General features: G+C 49.5%; 2 protein-coding genes across 4 annotated transcripts in view; one reads left to right on the top strand and one right to left on the bottom strand.

Moving 5' to 3' along the window:
• Abhd12 (abhydrolase domain containing 12, lysophospholipase) overlaps positions 1-6,348 on the top strand; it is a 71,862-nt gene extending 65,514 nt beyond the window's left edge. For all 3 annotated transcript variants that reach the window (XM_087911128.1, XM_087911129.1, XM_087911130.1), the window contains 5 exons: positions 201-280; positions 1,217-1,299; positions 3,475-3,553; positions 4,467-4,594; positions 5,774-6,348. In XM_087911128.1, coding sequence (XP_087767254.1) covers positions 201-280; positions 1,217-1,299; positions 3,475-3,553; positions 4,467-4,594; positions 5,774-5,813 — 410 coding nt within the window. In that variant the 3' untranslated portion in view covers positions 5,814-6,348. The remainder of the gene's footprint in view (positions 1-200; positions 281-1,216; positions 1,300-3,474; positions 3,554-4,466; positions 4,595-5,773) is intronic.
• A 953-nt stretch (positions 6,349-7,301) lies between these two features.
• Pygb (glycogen phosphorylase B) overlaps positions 7,302-17,670 on the bottom strand; it is a 51,225-nt gene continuing 40,856 nt past the window's right edge. Inside the window, 5 exon segments of the mRNA XM_087911127.1 lie at positions 7,302-8,814; positions 9,498-9,564; positions 11,606-11,740; positions 12,697-12,904; positions 15,418-15,559. Of these exon segments, the coding sequence (XP_087767253.1) occupies positions 8,662-8,814; positions 9,498-9,564; positions 11,606-11,740; positions 12,697-12,904; positions 15,418-15,559 (705 nt within the window). The 3' untranslated portion in view covers positions 7,302-8,661.

The following is a 17,670-nucleotide window of genomic DNA, read 5'->3' on the forward strand; positions in this document are numbered from 1 at the left end:
GCTCAGGGTTTACCCAACCTACCCTCCCAACAGGATCCTCAGAAGTCATCAGGGCCACTTGGAGGCTGGGACTGATGGTGGTGGGAGGCCTGCAGAACGGGTACCTGGGCTCCCTGTCCTGTCTAAGCTCCCCAGCCACTCAGCCCCACTGGCTCTATCACTTCTTACCCACTATCAGATCTCTGTGTTTGCTTATCTAGAGACGCCCCCAGATGCCCTCATATTGGAGTCTCCATTCACGAATATCCGTGAAGAAGCAAAGAGTCATCCATTTTCAGTGGCAAGTATATGATTTTATGAAAACTTATTTTCATTATTGACATAATTGCTATGAGAATAAGATCAGGTAGATAATGAAAATCGTTTAGTTTGACATTACTAAAGAACTCTCAGTTCTAGGCACTGACCTGCCTGTAGAGCTGTCGGAAAAGGGATCAGATAGCTTTTAGCCCTGGACACTGGTGCTACAGGAGGCCTTGCCCTGGCCTTATTGTATACCTAGTACCCATGTGGCTTCGCCACACACCTGATCTCACAGCATCACTGCCCACTGGTGCTGTGGAAGGCTGCAGACTCTCTCTCTCCTTGAGTGGAGCCTACACTTTGGGTACTAGAGGATGATTGGAACCCAAGCTTGGTGTACAGGAGAGTTGGACTTCCCAGCAATGTCTCAGAGTAAAGCATAGGTAATCCTTGCTAGGGACTCTAGGGCAGGCTAGTCCAGTCCCTGCCTTTCCCTCATCAGGTGGGAGCCATCCTTCTCTGGCCTGCTCTCCCCCTTCCCACTTCAGCTCCTGACCAGTGTGTGTTCTGGAGTCTGCCTCTTGACACAATCTCATGCTACCTTCTGCTGGCCAGAGCGTCCCTTTATTTCCTCTTATATCATTGGTACTGCTTATTTTCTGACATCTTGTGAGGAAGCCAGCCTTTGATCCCTATTTCCTTGGTGGGTACTGGTCTTTTGTCTGTGGGGAGTTTGGTTTCTAAGCAGGATTCTGGTTGTATCTGAGGTGTAGAGGCCCCATCTGATCATTGGGGCCAGCAGATGAGTCTCCTGTCCCCACCTACAAAGCTAAGACAACGTTGGGAATGAATGGAAAGAAACTACACACCCCCCAAACTCCCTGCACCTAAACTGCCAGAACCCTGGGCTCTTGCGTCTGCGTAGCTATCTTAATCCTTCTGAAAAATGCTCTCCGTCTTGTCCTGTGTTCAGATATATCGATACTTCCCTGGCTTTGACTGGTTCTTCCTCGACCCCATTACAAGCAGTGGAATTAAATTCGCAAATGACGAAAAGTGAGTATTGTGACCAAGTGAGTAGAAAGACAGATGTAGGGACCCCTGCATGACTCACTGCAGTGGGATTCGGGAGACTTATGGTTGGTTTCTAAGAAGGTGTCTTTTGAAAGGGAAGATGAAGTGGAGCTTTGTATTAGAAATGAGAAAAACATTAAATGGCAGGGCAGGCAGGGGCACAGGCATGCCAGGGTATGCGTGTGGAGTCAGAGTTTCAGGTGTCGGTTTTCTCCTCTCACCTTGCTGTTAGGCAGGTTTCTCTTGCTGTTTCTGCCATGCTGCATACTTTAGGCTCGCTGACCTAGAAGGTTCTGGGCCATGCTCCTGCCTCTGTTTCCTTTCTTACTTAATACAGGGGTGCTGGGATTCTAGATGCCTGCAATCACATTTATCTTTTTTAACACACACTCCAGAAATCAAATTAGTTTGTCAAGCTTGCACAGTGAGCAAGTAGATAATGAAAATACTCTCTTCTCACTGGGACAGAATTAAAGAATTTTAAAAAGATTAATAGCACATTTTTGCCCGTATAATTCTTTTTTCAGTTTTTAAACCAGGACTTCTGAATTAAAGTAAGGCATTAAAGCAGTATTTAAATTTAACAGTGAACACATTGAAATAGATGTTTTCCTTCAAGTATTTATTTTTGTTCTAAAAATAAAAACAAAAATGCACCAGATTAAAATTTCAGTAAATCATTGCAAACAAAGTCCCTTGCTGAATATTTTAATATTCATTAAAAATATTATATATAGTGTTCTGTCTGCATTTATCCATGCAGGCCAGAAGAGGGCACCAGATCTCATTATAGATGATTATGAGCTACCATGTGGTTGCTAGGAATTGACCTCAGGACCTCTGGAAGAGCAGCCAGGGCTCTTAACCTCTGAGCCACCTCTCCAGCGCCCTTGCTGAAGTATTGCCATTGTAGATCTTAAAGGAAAGTTATCTGTATAAAACAAATTTCTTTAAAAACAAAAGTGAGTAGTGACCTGGCAAGCTGCCTTTGCTGCAGCTCTCCCACAGCAGTAGGTGGCATATGAGTGGCTGCAGGACCATGCCCCAGTGGAACCCTTAATCTTCACATCAGCCTCATGTGTGGATGGGACCTTCCTAGGCTCAGATGGGCAGTTTCTGTACCAAGGACCTGCCTTCAGGAGGCTCAGGTTGAAGGACCCAGCTCATCAGATGGTCACCACTGCCTAGGGAGATAGCTTTGTCCGTGAAATGCTTGTCTTGCAAACATGATGACCTGAATTGAAGCTCCAGAACCCATGTTAAAAAAAAAAAAACAACCAGGCAAGATAATATATGCTTGTAATCCCAGTGCTAGGAAGACAGAAACAGGCTTCCCTGGGCTCACTGCCCAGCCAATCTAGCCATGCTTGCTGAATTCTAGGTCAGTGAGAGACCCTGTTTCAAAACAAAAGGTGGATGGGCACCTATGGATGATGTGCAAGATTGTCCCTGGCCTTTACCTACACGTGCATACGTGTGTGGGTATATACACAGAAGTGTTCCACGACTGAGTCGTGTGTGTGTGCTGGGTGCCACTAATAGGAGGTTGTGTTTGGGTAGCAGGCTGTCTCAGGGCTCTGTGTGCTAGGATGGCACTGTGCTGCTCTCAGGGAGTGCATAGGGTCAGGTGGCTGCCTCAGTGGTCCTGTCCAGCCTTGTCAGCTTGTTTTTCTACTGCAGCTTGCAGGAAGAACTCTGACTCTATTGGATATGTTGTCCCTTTTACTGTTAAAGGTTCAGAGTTGGCGTGACTTCAGTGTCACCAGTTACACCAGAGATTAAACAGAGTACCGGTTCCTTCAACCAGCAGATTATGTAGTAGTGTGCATTTGCAGTAAGCTTCTTAGAGCACTTAGAATACTCCCACTTATAAAGATTGTCTTTTTAACTTTTAATATATCTATTGGCAAATATAATGGTTCTCAGTTTTCATAAAATATATAGGGGTCAGATGTTGACCCCTGGAATACATACTTATTTTAAAAACTAAAACAAAACCCTGAGAAGTTATTTCTTAGCTCTATAGTGAAAAGAAACCCAGCTACATTCAGACTGTTAAACACCAAGGCAGAATACACCATAAACCCAGATCCCTGCCCAGGGTGAGAGGTGCAAATGACCCCTCTTTGGCCTCCACTTAGCCCCTTTCTCCTACAGTGTGAAGCACATCTCCTGTCCTCTGCTCATCTTGCATGCTGAGGATGACCCTGTTGTGCCCTTTCATCTCGGCAGAAAGGTAGGTGTTGTGTGACTCTGCCCCTGGTGCAGTAGGTGCCATTGGCCCCAGGTATGGATCAAGTTGGGTATGTGAGGTAGGGTGGCAGCCCCTGTATACTAAATGCAGTGGGTTCAGGTCCCACTAGGCTGCATCTTCTCCAGGTGCTTGACAGCCTATGAGGTTTGATGTCAGGGTCAAGACCAGACTGCTGTCCTGTCCACCAGAAACTATGACAAACAAACATTAGAACTCAGGCTGACAAGGGAGGACTGAGAGGCCAGCACCCGGCCCAAGTGGCAGAACTGATGTGAAGACATCTGATCTACCTTCTTGCCTTTGGGAATAAACTGCAAGGACCTTGCACTTGCTTCTACTAATCTGCTTTGACTTTGCTGCTGGGAAGCTTGATTAGATTTATGAAAGGAAATAAGAGAGGAGTAAAGAACATCACATGGGCTCTTGGCATGCGTTCATATGCCAAGGAGCAGATGAGCCTAGAGGAGTGCATGCCATCCCTTCCTAGCAGATGTGGCCTAGGACCCACTTTGAGCAGGCTTCATCAAGTACACAATGAAGCCATTCCAGAGAGTGGGAACTCCCCAGCAATGCACATGTGATGCATGGAGCCGAGGTGGGATTACGTTGTCTCTGCCATTGGAGCTGCCCCCACTTAGCTGTTCCTCAGAGGGAGAGTACTCTGGAGATAAAAGGGCAATAAAGGTCTTAAATGGTGGACCTAAGGGGTAGCCATGCCTAGTGTTTGGTCCCCATTAACCCAGACTCTGGCTTCTTGGACCTCAGCTGTTGAAGGCTGTAATGACAGAAGCAGTGTTCATGGGCACTTGCACTGCTCTCTGGAGGAAGCACGCAATCTTTGTTGCAAGAGAGGGCTCTGTTGGGCTCTGGGCTGATTCATCTTTCCTCTTACCAGCTATACAACATTGCTGCACCATCTCGAAGCTTCCGAGACTTCAAAGTTCAGTTTGTCCCCTTTCACTCCGATCTTGGTTACAGACATAAGTACATCTACAAGAGCCCTGAGCTTCCACGGATACTGCGGTGAGACATTCTCTCGTAACCCATGGCCTCTCCTGGACAGTGAGGCCTCACAACTAGCTGTGCAGCAAGTGGCAGCCACTGAAGCCATTTGAGGGGCTCAGTGGCGTACCACAGGGTCAGTGACTCAAGAGCCTCCCGCTAACATCACAAAGGAGCTACAAAGTTTGTTTCCCTTCTTCTGGATAATTCTAATTAGATGGGGCATACGGTCTCCCTGTACACATTGTACAAACCCACGTGGACATGTAAAGGGGGAGTACCTAACAGTGTGCACATGCACTGTCCTTACAGACTGTGTGTGTATAGGAGTATGTGAACGTCCAGAAGGCCTTCAGTGTACGTATGCACCATTTCTGGTATAGGAAGAACTCAGACACAGCTTCCCGAAGGGAGGCCATGTTTCTGGCTACTGCACACTAATCATACTCTTGGGCAGAATGTAGGCTGCAGCCCAGAAAGACAAAGGCCCCATCTGGCCTGGACCCAAGTATGAGTGTGGAGTAACAAGGAGCAGAGTTTCAGATGATCGGCCCTGCCTTCCATGCATGCCTGTCCTCCGTGCTTCTCTGCAGATTTCCCGGGATCATTACCTAGCTCCTTGTCAGATGACCCAGGTTCCACCTACCACTATTCAGAGCAGCCCCATCACAAGTCTAGCCCTCCCTGTACACCGCGGAGTGGAAGGGTACATACCTGGGCTGCTGGATAGCACAGGACCCCGAGCTCTGGGCCCGTGGACAGCGACAGCTCTGCTGTTTGTGCTGGTAGGCCTCAGAAGTGGTTTAGAGGCCAGTTATTTCCAATCTGTAGCTAAAACTGGTTCCATAAATTGTCTCCCAAAGAGCAGTGTCCTGCTTAAAATTGTGGTCCCAACTCTGGCTCCTTTGAGAGTTCCGGAGGCAGAGCTACATTATAGTAAAGAATTCCTTGCCATTTGGGACAGGATGCTGAATAAGTCGGGTTTCCCCTCATTATAAAAGGAAATATGGAAGAAAATTTCAACTGAACATGGAGTGCAAAGCCTGGCTTTGTCTCTACTTCTCCACACTGGGATTTGACCTGGGAGCTGAGCTGCAGTGCCTGTCTGCTTCACTGAGGGCTCACTCTTCTCAGGATTGTGGGGAGTGGGATCTTAGGCCTAAGCACTCTGGCTCATGCTCTTGTCCTTTTTTGGTCTAGGGAATTCCTAGGGAAGTCGGAACCAGAGCGCCAGCACTGAGCCTGGCCTGTGAAGGAGCATGAAGACCCACCCTCCTTCCCTTCTCCCCTGGCCAGCAGTCTGGCACCCAGTAGCCCAGGATGTCGCTACCTGTGGTGCTCAGGAGCCCAGTGTGTACCTAGAAAGAGGACTCAGACACTGCAGGCAGAGGCTCCACAGACACGGATCTGTGAGGAAAACACGGTGGCAGGCAGGTGGCCTCCTGACCTGAACTTTTGGGACCCCATATGCCTTGTGCTAGGCATAGGGAACCTGGGAGGGGCCCAGGTTCTCTGGCCCCACCACTTACACTATGGGGAAATGATTCTTTCTGCCCCTCCTGGCGTACAGAGTGGACTCCAAGTGGCTCGGTTTGTCCCCTTCAGCTCGTGTACCTGCTTGCCTTCCTCAGCTGACCCTGCCTCTCATGGCATCTGCTCACCCACAGTAAGGGGCACCTGGATCTGCAAGTCCTTCCATTCTGCCCACCTGTCTGTCATCTAACCTGGCTGTAGACTGAGCATTTATTTAAGAATAAAATCTCGGTGGTGGTCTATGTATTGTTTTCTCTACAAAGCAGGAATCATTGTTGCCTCCTCTACTGTCCCAGGCAGGACCCCCACAGGAAGTACAAGGGCTGTTCCCAACTCCCAGGCACTGAGATTGGAGGCATCTTTTCCATGTCTGCTAGGTAGTCTTTTCCTAAAAGGTAGGCACCGCCACACTGTGTGTGAGCATCGACCACGCCAACACACAAGCACTGCTCTTCCAGAGGATGTGAGCTGTGTAGCCAGGACTTGGAAATGGACCAGACACATTTCACCTGGTTGTCTTGATCTGAGTCTGTTTTGTCGAGGCAGCCTGACCTGAAGCTACACACCTACAGACCAGGCAGGGCTGAGAGTGTCAGAGCACAGGGCTTAGCAAGAACTGGAATGAGGAGTCACAGGGCAGTGGTCCTGTACATGCAGTTGAGTACAGGTATCTGCACCGTCCGCATCCTCTGTAATGCAAGATCCTCTGGGTGCAAGTCCACTGAGGACCCAGCCTTTCCTGATGGTGGACTTTCTCCAGGTCCTTCAACTATGGAATCTCAAGGTACAGTGCTGGGAGGTCAGAGGCCCAGCATTAGCAGAGGTGAACTTAGATGAAGGACCCATGACTGGAACTTTATACTCATCCATTCCAAAGCACCACAGGGCTCCCTAAGTGATTCTCAAGACATGGGAAACAAACCTTCCCTACATCATCTAGGATCAGGGATTTAGTCCCACTAAAGCCGGCCTGTGACAAGAATAAGCTTCCTTCTCTTGGCCTGTAGCTAGCTGTACCCATCTACAGTTCACTGTCAACAGGACATGGCCATCAGGGAGCCCTTGGCCTCCTTGTGTAAATGATCTATGCCAGCAACCTGGGCCCTGTGTGTTGCCTACCCGTTACATCCTCCAGCCTCCCATGGGGTTTACCCGACACTGAATATTGTTATAGAAGCACAGATACCACATTGGCCAACGATGGGCATAGAAGTTTAATCCATTTCTCACACAAGGAGGTAACAGCAAGTAGTAGAGTGACGGTCATGTATTGTGGCTTCAGGGACCTCAAGCATAAGGCCCCACACAGGGCAGCAGATGACCAGCCCTAGAACCTGCCCACCCCACAAGCTACCACAGTGGCTCCGGTGAATTGAGTCCTGAAAGCAGACCCTTCCCAGCAAATTCTGGAGTGAGGAAAGTAAGCGGGTCCCCTGCCCACCCCCAGCCAGTACAGCAATGCAAGGGGACAGACGTCTATGGGAGGAGAGTCCCTCATAGTTTCTCTGACAACTCACTCTCTTTTGGGCAGCACTTAATGCAGGTTCTGCCCACGAGAAGGCTGGCCCCTGTAGTAAGGGGGTGGGGACGCTCAACCTCGTGTCCACACTAGGCTGCTGTAGCAGAGTGGAAACTGGGCCCTTTTCCCAGACCTGGCTGGTGGAAATGGAGGCAGAATGGTGCCTGGTCTTTTGTAGACAACAGGAAATGCACCTCAGGCCATTGGCAGAAGTGTTGGGGTGGGGGGTCCCCATTACAGGACAAGTAGCTAACTCTTCAGCCAGGCAGAAATATCCTTAATGTAGTCAAACTGACCTAGTACAATGTTTACTTGCTAAAAAGAAAGACTTTAGCTAGTTTCAATTCCTCATGAAGTGTTATTTCCTGTTGAAAAAGCAAAACACCAAGCCAGCTCTATAAAATTGGTAGTCCTTAACTAAGACCTCAGGCATGGGATAAAGGTTCCTCTTCAGTGCCCCTCTCCTGAAGTCCTGGGCTCTACGTGACATCCACGTGGTTCCACAGATGGCTACAGAGGCATGGCCTATATGGGTTAACAGCCCATAGCCCCAATACAGTCAATGGTAGAGGACAGTAGGCTGTGAGCATGAAACCTGAAGAAATGATTACCCAGCAGGGCCAAGGATCCACATACTGGGCCTGGCCCTACCCAACAGCTAGTGACCCAGGTACCAGTAAAACATATAGAAATACAGGCTTCAGGACAGTTCCCTGCTCAGATTCTAAAGGTTCAAAACTAAATACTTAAGCTCACTCAGCTATGTGCAGAGTTTTGGGGGCTCAGCTCCACTCCCTGCACATCCTCTATGGGGACCATCTCTGCCCATCTGTGCTGTGAACTCTGCAAGAGTTCTTTTGCAAGAAACCAGGAGGATGCCATACACTTCTTTATCCAGGTCCTCAACCATTCCCATGGCCCCTCCTGGAAACACAGCACATCGGATAGCAGGGACCAGCAGCTGCTTGCAGTGCCTGAAGACTGGCATGGGCACAGGGTCAGCCGAACAAGCTACTGGTCTCACTGTGTGGGGTTATTAGTCTTTGGGGAGGTTGGGGGGTGGGATCTGCAGGTCGGAGGGCTCTACGCCCCAGATCTCCCGTGCATACTCAGTGATGGTCCGGTCACTGGAGAACTTGCCAGAGCAGGCAATATTCCTGATCACCTTCTTGGTCCACTCCTTGGAATTCTGTCAGAGGAAGAAGAGATGATTAACCTTTGCCAAGGAACCTAAGGGAGCCCAAGCTTCCAGGATGTGAGGACTGTTAACAGTGAGCGCTGAGCCTTGAGACAGCCTGATGGTAGAAGAGACTGCAACCATGTGCTCGGAGAAAAGGGGCCCTCACTGGCCAGAAGAGTGACATCAGACGTAAGAGACCAGGAGCTTAAGGCAGGGTCACTGTCCTGTTCTCAAGGCTCCTCAGCATGGCCTACAACATTAGGCAAGGAGCACAGCCAGGTAAACAAATGCCACAGGCAGACCAAATGTCCTAAACTGATCACTCATCTTCTAAGACTTCAGCCACCATTACAACTCCCTCCAAACTTCACAATGTCCCCAGACTATAGCACCCAGACCTCAATGGAAGGGACCTTCTAGGAAGGGCTTGGCTCCTGTGGACCAGCCCCCTTGGGTGCTGTTTTCAGGTCCCTCATTCTAGTCTTGGCTATCAGGAAAGGTTTCCCTGAAAGACACCTAGGTTTTCCCCCTTGGTACCTAATGACAGGGCAGCTGACCTAAAGGTAGGCTGGATATACTGATAACAAACCACCCCACCCTTCCTGGTCTGGTTGAGAAATGACCTAACCCAACAGGTCTTCAAAGACCCACCCAGTCACATCCTACACATCTTGATGGCCCACGAACCTTACCCTATATAGGTGGTCCACCTGGGCCTGGCACTGTATGTAGGCTTCATAGTCGGCAAACACCTTGAACCTGAAACAGTAAGAGGAGGCTGGGTCAGGGCAGCAGGTACAGTAGGTGAGGAGCCCTGCCTGGAACATTCAGAAGACAGTCTCCCAGTCAGATCAGGAATAGCCCAGGCCATGCCTTTTATGTCTACCCAGCTCTGTTGGGGTGCTAAGACAGAGGCTGTTCTGCTTGTGGGTGCCAAGATGCACCAGGTCCACATGGCCACAGGCTTCTCTGGGGGTGCTTTTTTGGAAGTCTAGTTTCAACCCAACGTTTCTTTTAAGGAAATTGTCATTTACAAACCAGGTGTTAGAAATGAACACGCCTAGAGGCAACTGCACACTCAGAGCAGCAAGCCCATAGAGCATTTTATTTTACTAGCAAGCTAGAGGCATGGTTCACTATTTTAAAAGTCCCTCCTTCATCACAGGCCCCAGCAGGGTCCTATTCCATGCTGGACACATGGGTAGAACCATGATCTAGTCTGACTGAAGCCAATGTGTGGTACAGTCTTCAAAGAACAAAAACAAGTTAACTAGAGGCCGCTGAAAGTGGAGATGTTAATACTAGATTCAACTTTTACCAGTGGGGTAAACCCTACCCTGAGGCACCAATGTCTTTGCAGACTTGGCTGTGTAACTGGGCTGGTCATAACCATGCCAGGTATAAATGATATGATACCTCAACAAAATACTGAGTACATTTACAAGTTTGCAATGCAGCAAGTTGATTCCATTTTAACCGGAGAATGTCCTTGTAGACTAACACTTCCCAAGGATCCACACCCTCCCTCCCACCATATGGAGGCCCAAAAGAGTGAGCCTATTTCCATCTTGTCTAAAGTTTTAGCTTGTTCAAAGTTGTTGACAAGTGTGATCTACACACCCTGACCTAGGGTGTGGTTGCTTGGTCACAGGTAGATCTACTCCACCCTGACCGAAGGTCAGGAAATTCAAGCTACTTCTGTTCCTTCTTTTGAAATAGGAGGTTTGACCTTGGGAGAGGCTGCCTTCAGGATCCTTGGTCAAGGGTGGGCTCACTGCCCAAACAGACCTCCGATGGCTCAAAGAAACTATTCTAGTTGTCCTTTGTACCAGGTTAAGGTAGTCTTTTGTCTTCTTCCCCGTTGTACTGGGGTATAAAAGGTATGGAAAATGAAACACAGGGATTTCAGCATTCACTGGAGCTCCCTCCCGGTGCTGTCCTGTGCTTTCTGTTTCATTGTTTTCACTCGCATCTGCTCTCTTTACTAGTTTTCTAATCCCCATGCCCCTACCCTGGTAAGTGGTATTTTGTGCCTCCGACACCACCACTCTGCAAGCTCTAGGCTGTACGGCCTGCACTCCTGAGCGCCCTCTGCAACTGCCCAGGTGTAAAGATTCAGCCACACGACATGTCTGACACTTCTGGGATCCAGGGTCGTGCATGTGCGGGCAAGCCCTCAGGCAGAAGTGCCTAATGGCCCTGGGAATCTTAGAGGACCCTATGTGACCCACGTGCAGCATGGTTGCATCATCTACATATGATGCAGCTGCATGAGCCCGTGAGCACACGTGTGAGCTTCGTCATCTGCATATGATGTAACCATGCCACCACCACCACCTCCCCCCGCCCTGTGCACGAGCTAGGCATCCCTTAAAAGCTGGAGGCGCCACCTTCAGCGCTCTCTCTCTCTCTCTCTCTCTCTCTCTCTCCACACCGACCTCCACCAGGTCTGTATACCCACCCCCATAAACTCCTAAGCAGGTTTGTTGCGTGTTCCATGTTTCCTGGTAATTTCACCAGGGACATAGCTCCCCTTCTGGACAGGGTGGTTCTGTTAGCCACCACCCATGAACCAGGGTCCCCAAGGTGCCACTAGAAGCCACTGCAGACTGTGGCCCTAGTTTGGCTGTGACTGGCTGGGGTAAGGTCTCCTAGGCTGAGGTGCAGAAGGGAGATCATAAAAACATAGGTCTTACACTCCTCATAACGTAGTTTTTAGACTACCAGGAGAATCCAAATGTCTCAGTGGTGGGGTAGGTGGCCAACTTGGAAAGTCGAGGTACTAGGATTTGTGTCCTACCTGTCGTGGTACATCAGCATGTTGACCACATCCTTGAAGCAGTCAGGATCTTTGGGAGAAAAGAAGCCACTGCTGATCTGATCAACAGCCTGTCTCAGCTCAGGCAGGCGCTCATAGAATTCTCTGGCATTGTACCTACAGGAGATAAGCGGTTCCCTTGAGAGGCAGCTTATTAGACAAAATCAACCCCTGCTTCCTTCACTGTTCAGAGAAATGTCACCAGGATATGTGTATTATACACAAACAAGCCTCCCTTTATCTTTCTGCTAGAGAATACAGAGCCCACCACAAGCGTACCCCTCCAAAAAAATCCTTCCCTGGGCTCTGAAAAAAATCAAAGGACACTCAGAGAGACATGATGCCCGAGACGGTCACTGGCTGCCTGTAGGATGAAGAAAAAGCCAGACAAGATGACATAAAGCTGGCTGTGACTCCCCAGGAAGCCTGAGGGGACACATGAAGAGCTGAGAGAGAAACACACGAGCTCTTGGGGAGACAAGGACGGTTTGACCACAGTGACTCCCCAGGAGCTTTGAAAAACAATAAGACTACACTGCCTTTTACATTCAGAGGCTAGGATTCCTCATCAGTGTCAAGGTCAGGAAAAAGGGGGGTTTTCAGATCAGAAATGGGAATCCATGATGGCCACAGCCGCCAAGTGCAGGAAAGGGCAGCGCAACATGGACTTCAATAACAAACATGCCACTGGGAGGCTGCGCTGTAAACCGCGGGAAGATGGAAGAGTGGGCGACAGAAGCTCTCTGTACTGTTGGGGATTTTTCTGCATTCCACTTAAAAATGAAAAGGTCTGTGGACTGTGCTCTGTCCGGCCCTGAGTGGTATGCCCCTCTAGGAGGAAACCTATAGCCAGGGTTTCAGCTGACGGGAGGATGCTTATCATGGGGACCAAAAGGGGCAGCCAGATTCCTAACCCATCAGCCTCCTTGGGACCTCATGTTTTGCGCTTATGAATGGACTTAATGAGCACTTACTCCCTGGCCCTTGCCCTGCCTCAGCTTCTGATCAGCTCCCTTTCACAGGCCCCTCCCCAAAGCTGCCACATACCCCAACAGCAAGGAAGAGACACATACCCTTTCTGGTCCAGAGCCTCAACGTCCTCCACCCGCATCCCAAAGATGAAGAGGTTCTCCTCCCCGGCCTCCTCAGCCATCTCCACGTTAGCGCCGTCCATGGTGCCAATGGTGAGAGCCCCATTGAGCATGAACTTCATGTTGCCAGTGCCCGAGGCCTCAGTGCCCGCAGTGGAGATCTGCTGCGACAGGTCAGCAGCTGGAATCACTGCAGGGACAGATACAGACAGGGTGACAGCTCAGCCCAGGAGGCGGCTCGTCTCCATGGAGGGTGATCCTAGGATGGGAATCAGTCCTGAAACCGCCGAGCTCACCACCAAACAAGGACACAGACCCCAAAGCAGCCACCTGAATTCTCCATTCTTCTCCTCTGACCCAGGTTAGACAAGGCAGAGGGTCTAAGATCAAGACCCTTGAGAAGCCCAAAAGTGACACGGGATTTTTGTCCTGGAATTTTTCTTATAACTTTAAAAAACTGTGTATGTGTGCTTTTCCTATGCATGTCTTTGTACTAAATCATGCCTGATGCCTGTAGAAGCCTGAAGGTTTTCGTTTCCTGAACCAGAGTTACAGATGGTTGTGAGCCACCACTTGGGTACTAGGAACCAAACTTGGATCCTGTGGAAGAGCAGGCAATGTCTCTTAACTGCTGAGCCATCTTGACAGCCAGTTCTGGGATTTTCCAGGAACCATGCCACCTAAGTCCAGTGGAAGGACTGGATCCTGGTTTCCTGACATTGCAGATACTTCTTCCTCTGGGCACTGGTGTCTTATTCAATATAAAACACTCCTGATTGGCCTGAGAAGAACTTAGATCCTGCAGAACCAGATGGCGGGCAATATTGGGTCCAAACTTGAGGTTCACGGCGTGGGAGTTAGTTAATTCATGTGCACAGGGGCACACGCAGGCAGCCTCTTCCACACTCAGGCTCCTTATGCTTATGAGGCAGCAGGCTAGAAGTGATATCCTTGGGGCTGGGTCACTGCCCCGGGTTCTAACCTGGCTGGAAACCTCATCTGAGCATCTACAGCTAAAGCCAGAGCTGCTGATGCTACTTGGTGGCAGTCACTCAATTCAGCCAACACCAGAACCTTAAAGGGGGAAAGGCCCAGGACCAGTTATCTACAGCCCCCCAGACCCCCCAGTCCAGCTGATGATAGCTGCATGTTTCCTAGCAAGTCAAGGAGCCCAAGAGAAAATGGGGTCAGACTCCGCCTGAAGTCCAGAGTGGTGCCTGTGGCCAATTCTGTAGGTGAGCTAGAGCCAGACAGTCTCAAAAATAAAGGTGGACAGAGTTCCAGACAGCAGAAAGGGCACAAGATGGTTTGGTGATAAGTTCCACCAGGGTTCCCAGCCAACACCTGGGTGGAGCCCAGTTCCCTGAACCCACCAAGGACCCTTAAGCATCAGGTATACCCAATCGAGGTGGCTGCAACAGGAGCATGGCAGCAATAGCTAGACCAAGGACCAGACCATGGAGTAGTCTGAGCTCGGGCTCCAACGCTCACAGCTACGCTCTGGAAAGCAGCACTACACAGCTGGACATGCGGGCGTCTGACCTCAGTGGCAGAAAGGGAATGGGAAGCCCAGGCTCAGACTCCTCACCATCCATCTAATTAAAAAACATTATTTCCAGCTGGGTGGTGGTGATGCACTTGTTTAATCCCAGCACTTGGGAGGCAGAAGCAGGCGGATCTCTGTGAGTTTGAGGCCAGCCTGGTCTACAAGAGCTAGTTCCAGGACAGGCTCCAAAGCTACAGAGAAAACAAAACAAAAAACAAACAAACAAACAAAAAATGTTTCCTATCAAAAAAGACCTACCTAGGTCAGTGAACATCCTCACCTTAGAAGTCCCCAAGAGCAGCCCAAGTAGGACGGCCCCAGACCAAACTCTCCAAACAGGCTATGAGGTGGTGTGGGAGAATTGTCTGTATTCTGTCAATCATATTTTAATAAAACGCTGATTGGCCAGGCAGGCAGTATAGGCGGGAAAGCCAGACAGGAAGTAGGGGTGGAGCAAAGAGACTGGGAGTATTCTGGAAGCAGAAGCTCCCTCTGCCATTCCTGCGCAGACCACCGTAGAGGCAGCATGTAACTTGCCCAGCTGAAAAAAGTACCAAGCCATATGGCTAACGTAGATAAGGATAAGGGGTAATATGTGTCTTAAGAACTAATAAGTAGCCTGACCTAATGGGCCAATCGGTTTATAATCTTATGGAGTCCTGTATGTGATTTTTCCTTGGGACTTGCTGGCTGTGGGGTACTGGGCGGGAACAGATATCCCAACAAGCCAGCCCTCGTACTACAATGAGGTGCCCTCAGGAAAGAATGACAACCATATTGCCACATGACGAATGAGCAGCAAGAGGAGAGATGGAGAGGATGGGCTCCAAGAAGCAGGGGAAGGGAAGGTGGCAGGAGCTGGTGTTGGTGAGCAGGGAAGGAGAAGAGAAGTAGAAGGTTCTGGGAGGTCAGGGGAGTCACAGTCTGCTGAGGGAGGATGAGGAGGGAGGAGCAGTGAGATCCAGACAGGTGTGAGGAGGTCCAGGTCGCAAGAACCATAGTGGTTCTTCCTATGACAGGCAAAGGTTCTCAGATACTAGAGAAAAACAGTGTCACCCTGGCAGAGCCTCTTGTGTCCAGAGCAGAACAGCCTGGGTCAGCATGGCCAACCCCCCACCCAACCCTAAGCAGAAGCCAGCCTAGGAGTTCAGAACTACCTTTCTCAGCTAAGGACACCCGATAGTTCTCCAGGAAGATCACTTTGAGCCTGTCGCCCACAACTGGATCGTGATTGACAACATCTCCAATGGATGTGACCAGCTTGATGATCATCTTAGCCATGTGGTAGCCAGGAGCTGCCTGGAAAGAGGAAGGCGAGGTTAGGGGACTTTCGCATACAGAGGGTCCATGGGGCACTTGGTAGCATTACTGGCTCTTGGGCATGTAAGATAGGGACTTGTGGGTCATGGAGACCTGTGCTGGATTGGCCAGCAGACTGCAGACCATGGAGGTCACACCTACAGTGGCCCTGCTGGTGTTGGGGAGAGGGAGGAGCTTAGCTTTGCCTGCTGTCTTGACTTCTACTGACTCCACAAGTCACCTCACTGTGGATTTGCCAGCCTTGGATTTGATTTTCTGATTCTAGTTGGTGTTTTAGAAACTATAAGATGCAGCCAGGCAGAGTGGTGCACGCCTTTAGTCCCAGCACTTGGGAGGCAGGAGCAGGTGGGTCTCTGTGAGTTCAAGGCCAGCCTGCTCTATATAGTTCCAGGACAGCCAGACTCTGTCTTGAAATAACAAAACAAAACAAAAAGAAACTACAAGATAAAGAAACAAGGACCTCTAGAGCTCTTAATTTACAAAAAAGACAAAAAACAAAGGAATATACTAGAATGTACCAGGAAAGATATATTCAGGAGAAAAATGTAACAAATATACTGAAAATTAAAATTAAAAAACACAGAAGGAAGTTAGGTGGTGGTGGCACATGCCTTTAATCCCAGTACTTGGGAGGCAGAGGTAGGTAGATTTCTGTGAGTTCAAGACCAGCTTGGTCTACAGAATGAGTTCCAGGACAGCCAGAACTACACAGAGAGACCTTGTCTTGAAAAACCAAAATCCAAAACGAAAAACAAACCCACAGAATGAAAGCCCACAAATGTAAGAAAAATTAAGGGACCGATCTCAATTCTGGGTCTTTACTTGAAGTCTTGGCTGAAATCGTTAAACATAGGGCCCAGTGGTAGAATGCTCTCCTCACACGTGGCAAGCCCTAGGCCTGTCCCGAGCACTGCAAAGAAAAGGTAAGTGTGACTTTAGCTGGGCATGGTGATGCCTGCTTGTAGTATCAGCCACTGCAGAGTGGAGGAAGATGACTCTGGAGCCAGGTTAGGTGATATAATGAGAACCCCCAACTCAAAAGAGAAAATATTGCAACTTAAGTAAGAAAAAGTGGGTAGTGGTGCCAGAGTGGGTCGGAATTTATTGGCGTGGAAGAATCCCTGTCCAGTGCGTTGGGTGTCTGATCACACAGTGATGCTGAGAATCTAAAGCATCCTGTGGTGTTAGAGAACATCTCTTGTGAAGATGTGTAGGCACAGTATAAAGTACATGATCTGGACTCTGCAGCGGTGGAGCAGGATGTTCTGCAGTCCTTCCAGATTTCCTCTAGGCTTAAGTTTATTCATTTTACTACTTTAAACTTCCTAAAAGTCCACATTGCTTTGGCCTTGTACATACTAAAATCCTAACAAAATAGTATCGGATCCAAATTTGCTTCCAAAATACCAGGTGATGAGCGTGGGCAGAGACCAAATAAGGTGAGGCACTCGGATGCTGAGCCTGACCCTCCAGACCCTAACATCAGAGGAGAGAATGGCCTGTGGCCAAGGGCAGCACCTATGTCTGCCTCACTCCAGCCATGGAATGCTAGGATCAGCAGGAATGCCGTCCGTGGATGGCCGTGCGAGGCTGTCCCAGGGCAGTCTCTCAGAAAGAAATTGCACCCCAACAGCTCATATCCTCTGACAAGACCCAGTTACCAGCTGAGCACAAGTAAGTAACAAGCATGCCTGCTACCCCTTGAATGTGTCACAGTGATTAAATCAAGTCAAACCATGCTAACCCTAGTGTGGCCTCACGTGTGGCAGCTGAAATAGTCAGGACCACCACCACACTGTGAAATTGTGGAGGCAGAGAAAGGATGTGGCAGGGCTGGGGTGGGGGAGTGGGAGTGTGTTCCATAAAGCCACTGGAATCCAGCCCTTGGGGCTGGAGATCCCCTAACTCCTTGAGTGAGGCCAGGAGGCTAGACTCTACTTCCCGCATAGTGTGTTAATTGTGTACAAGGCTCCTCGCCCCAGCCTGGCTCCTCATGGCAAGGTGCTGCTGGCATGCACAGTGGCACCTGCTTTCTGAGCAGGCCAGCTACCCAGAGACAGGTCAGGAACACATCTGCTTCCAGGGCCAGC

Source organism: Myodes glareolus, chromosome 10, assembly GCF_982192425.1.
Source record: "Myodes glareolus chromosome 10, mMyoGla1.1, whole genome shotgun sequence".
Classification (NCBI taxonomy): Eukaryota; Metazoa; Chordata; class Mammalia; order Rodentia; family Cricetidae; genus Myodes; species Myodes glareolus.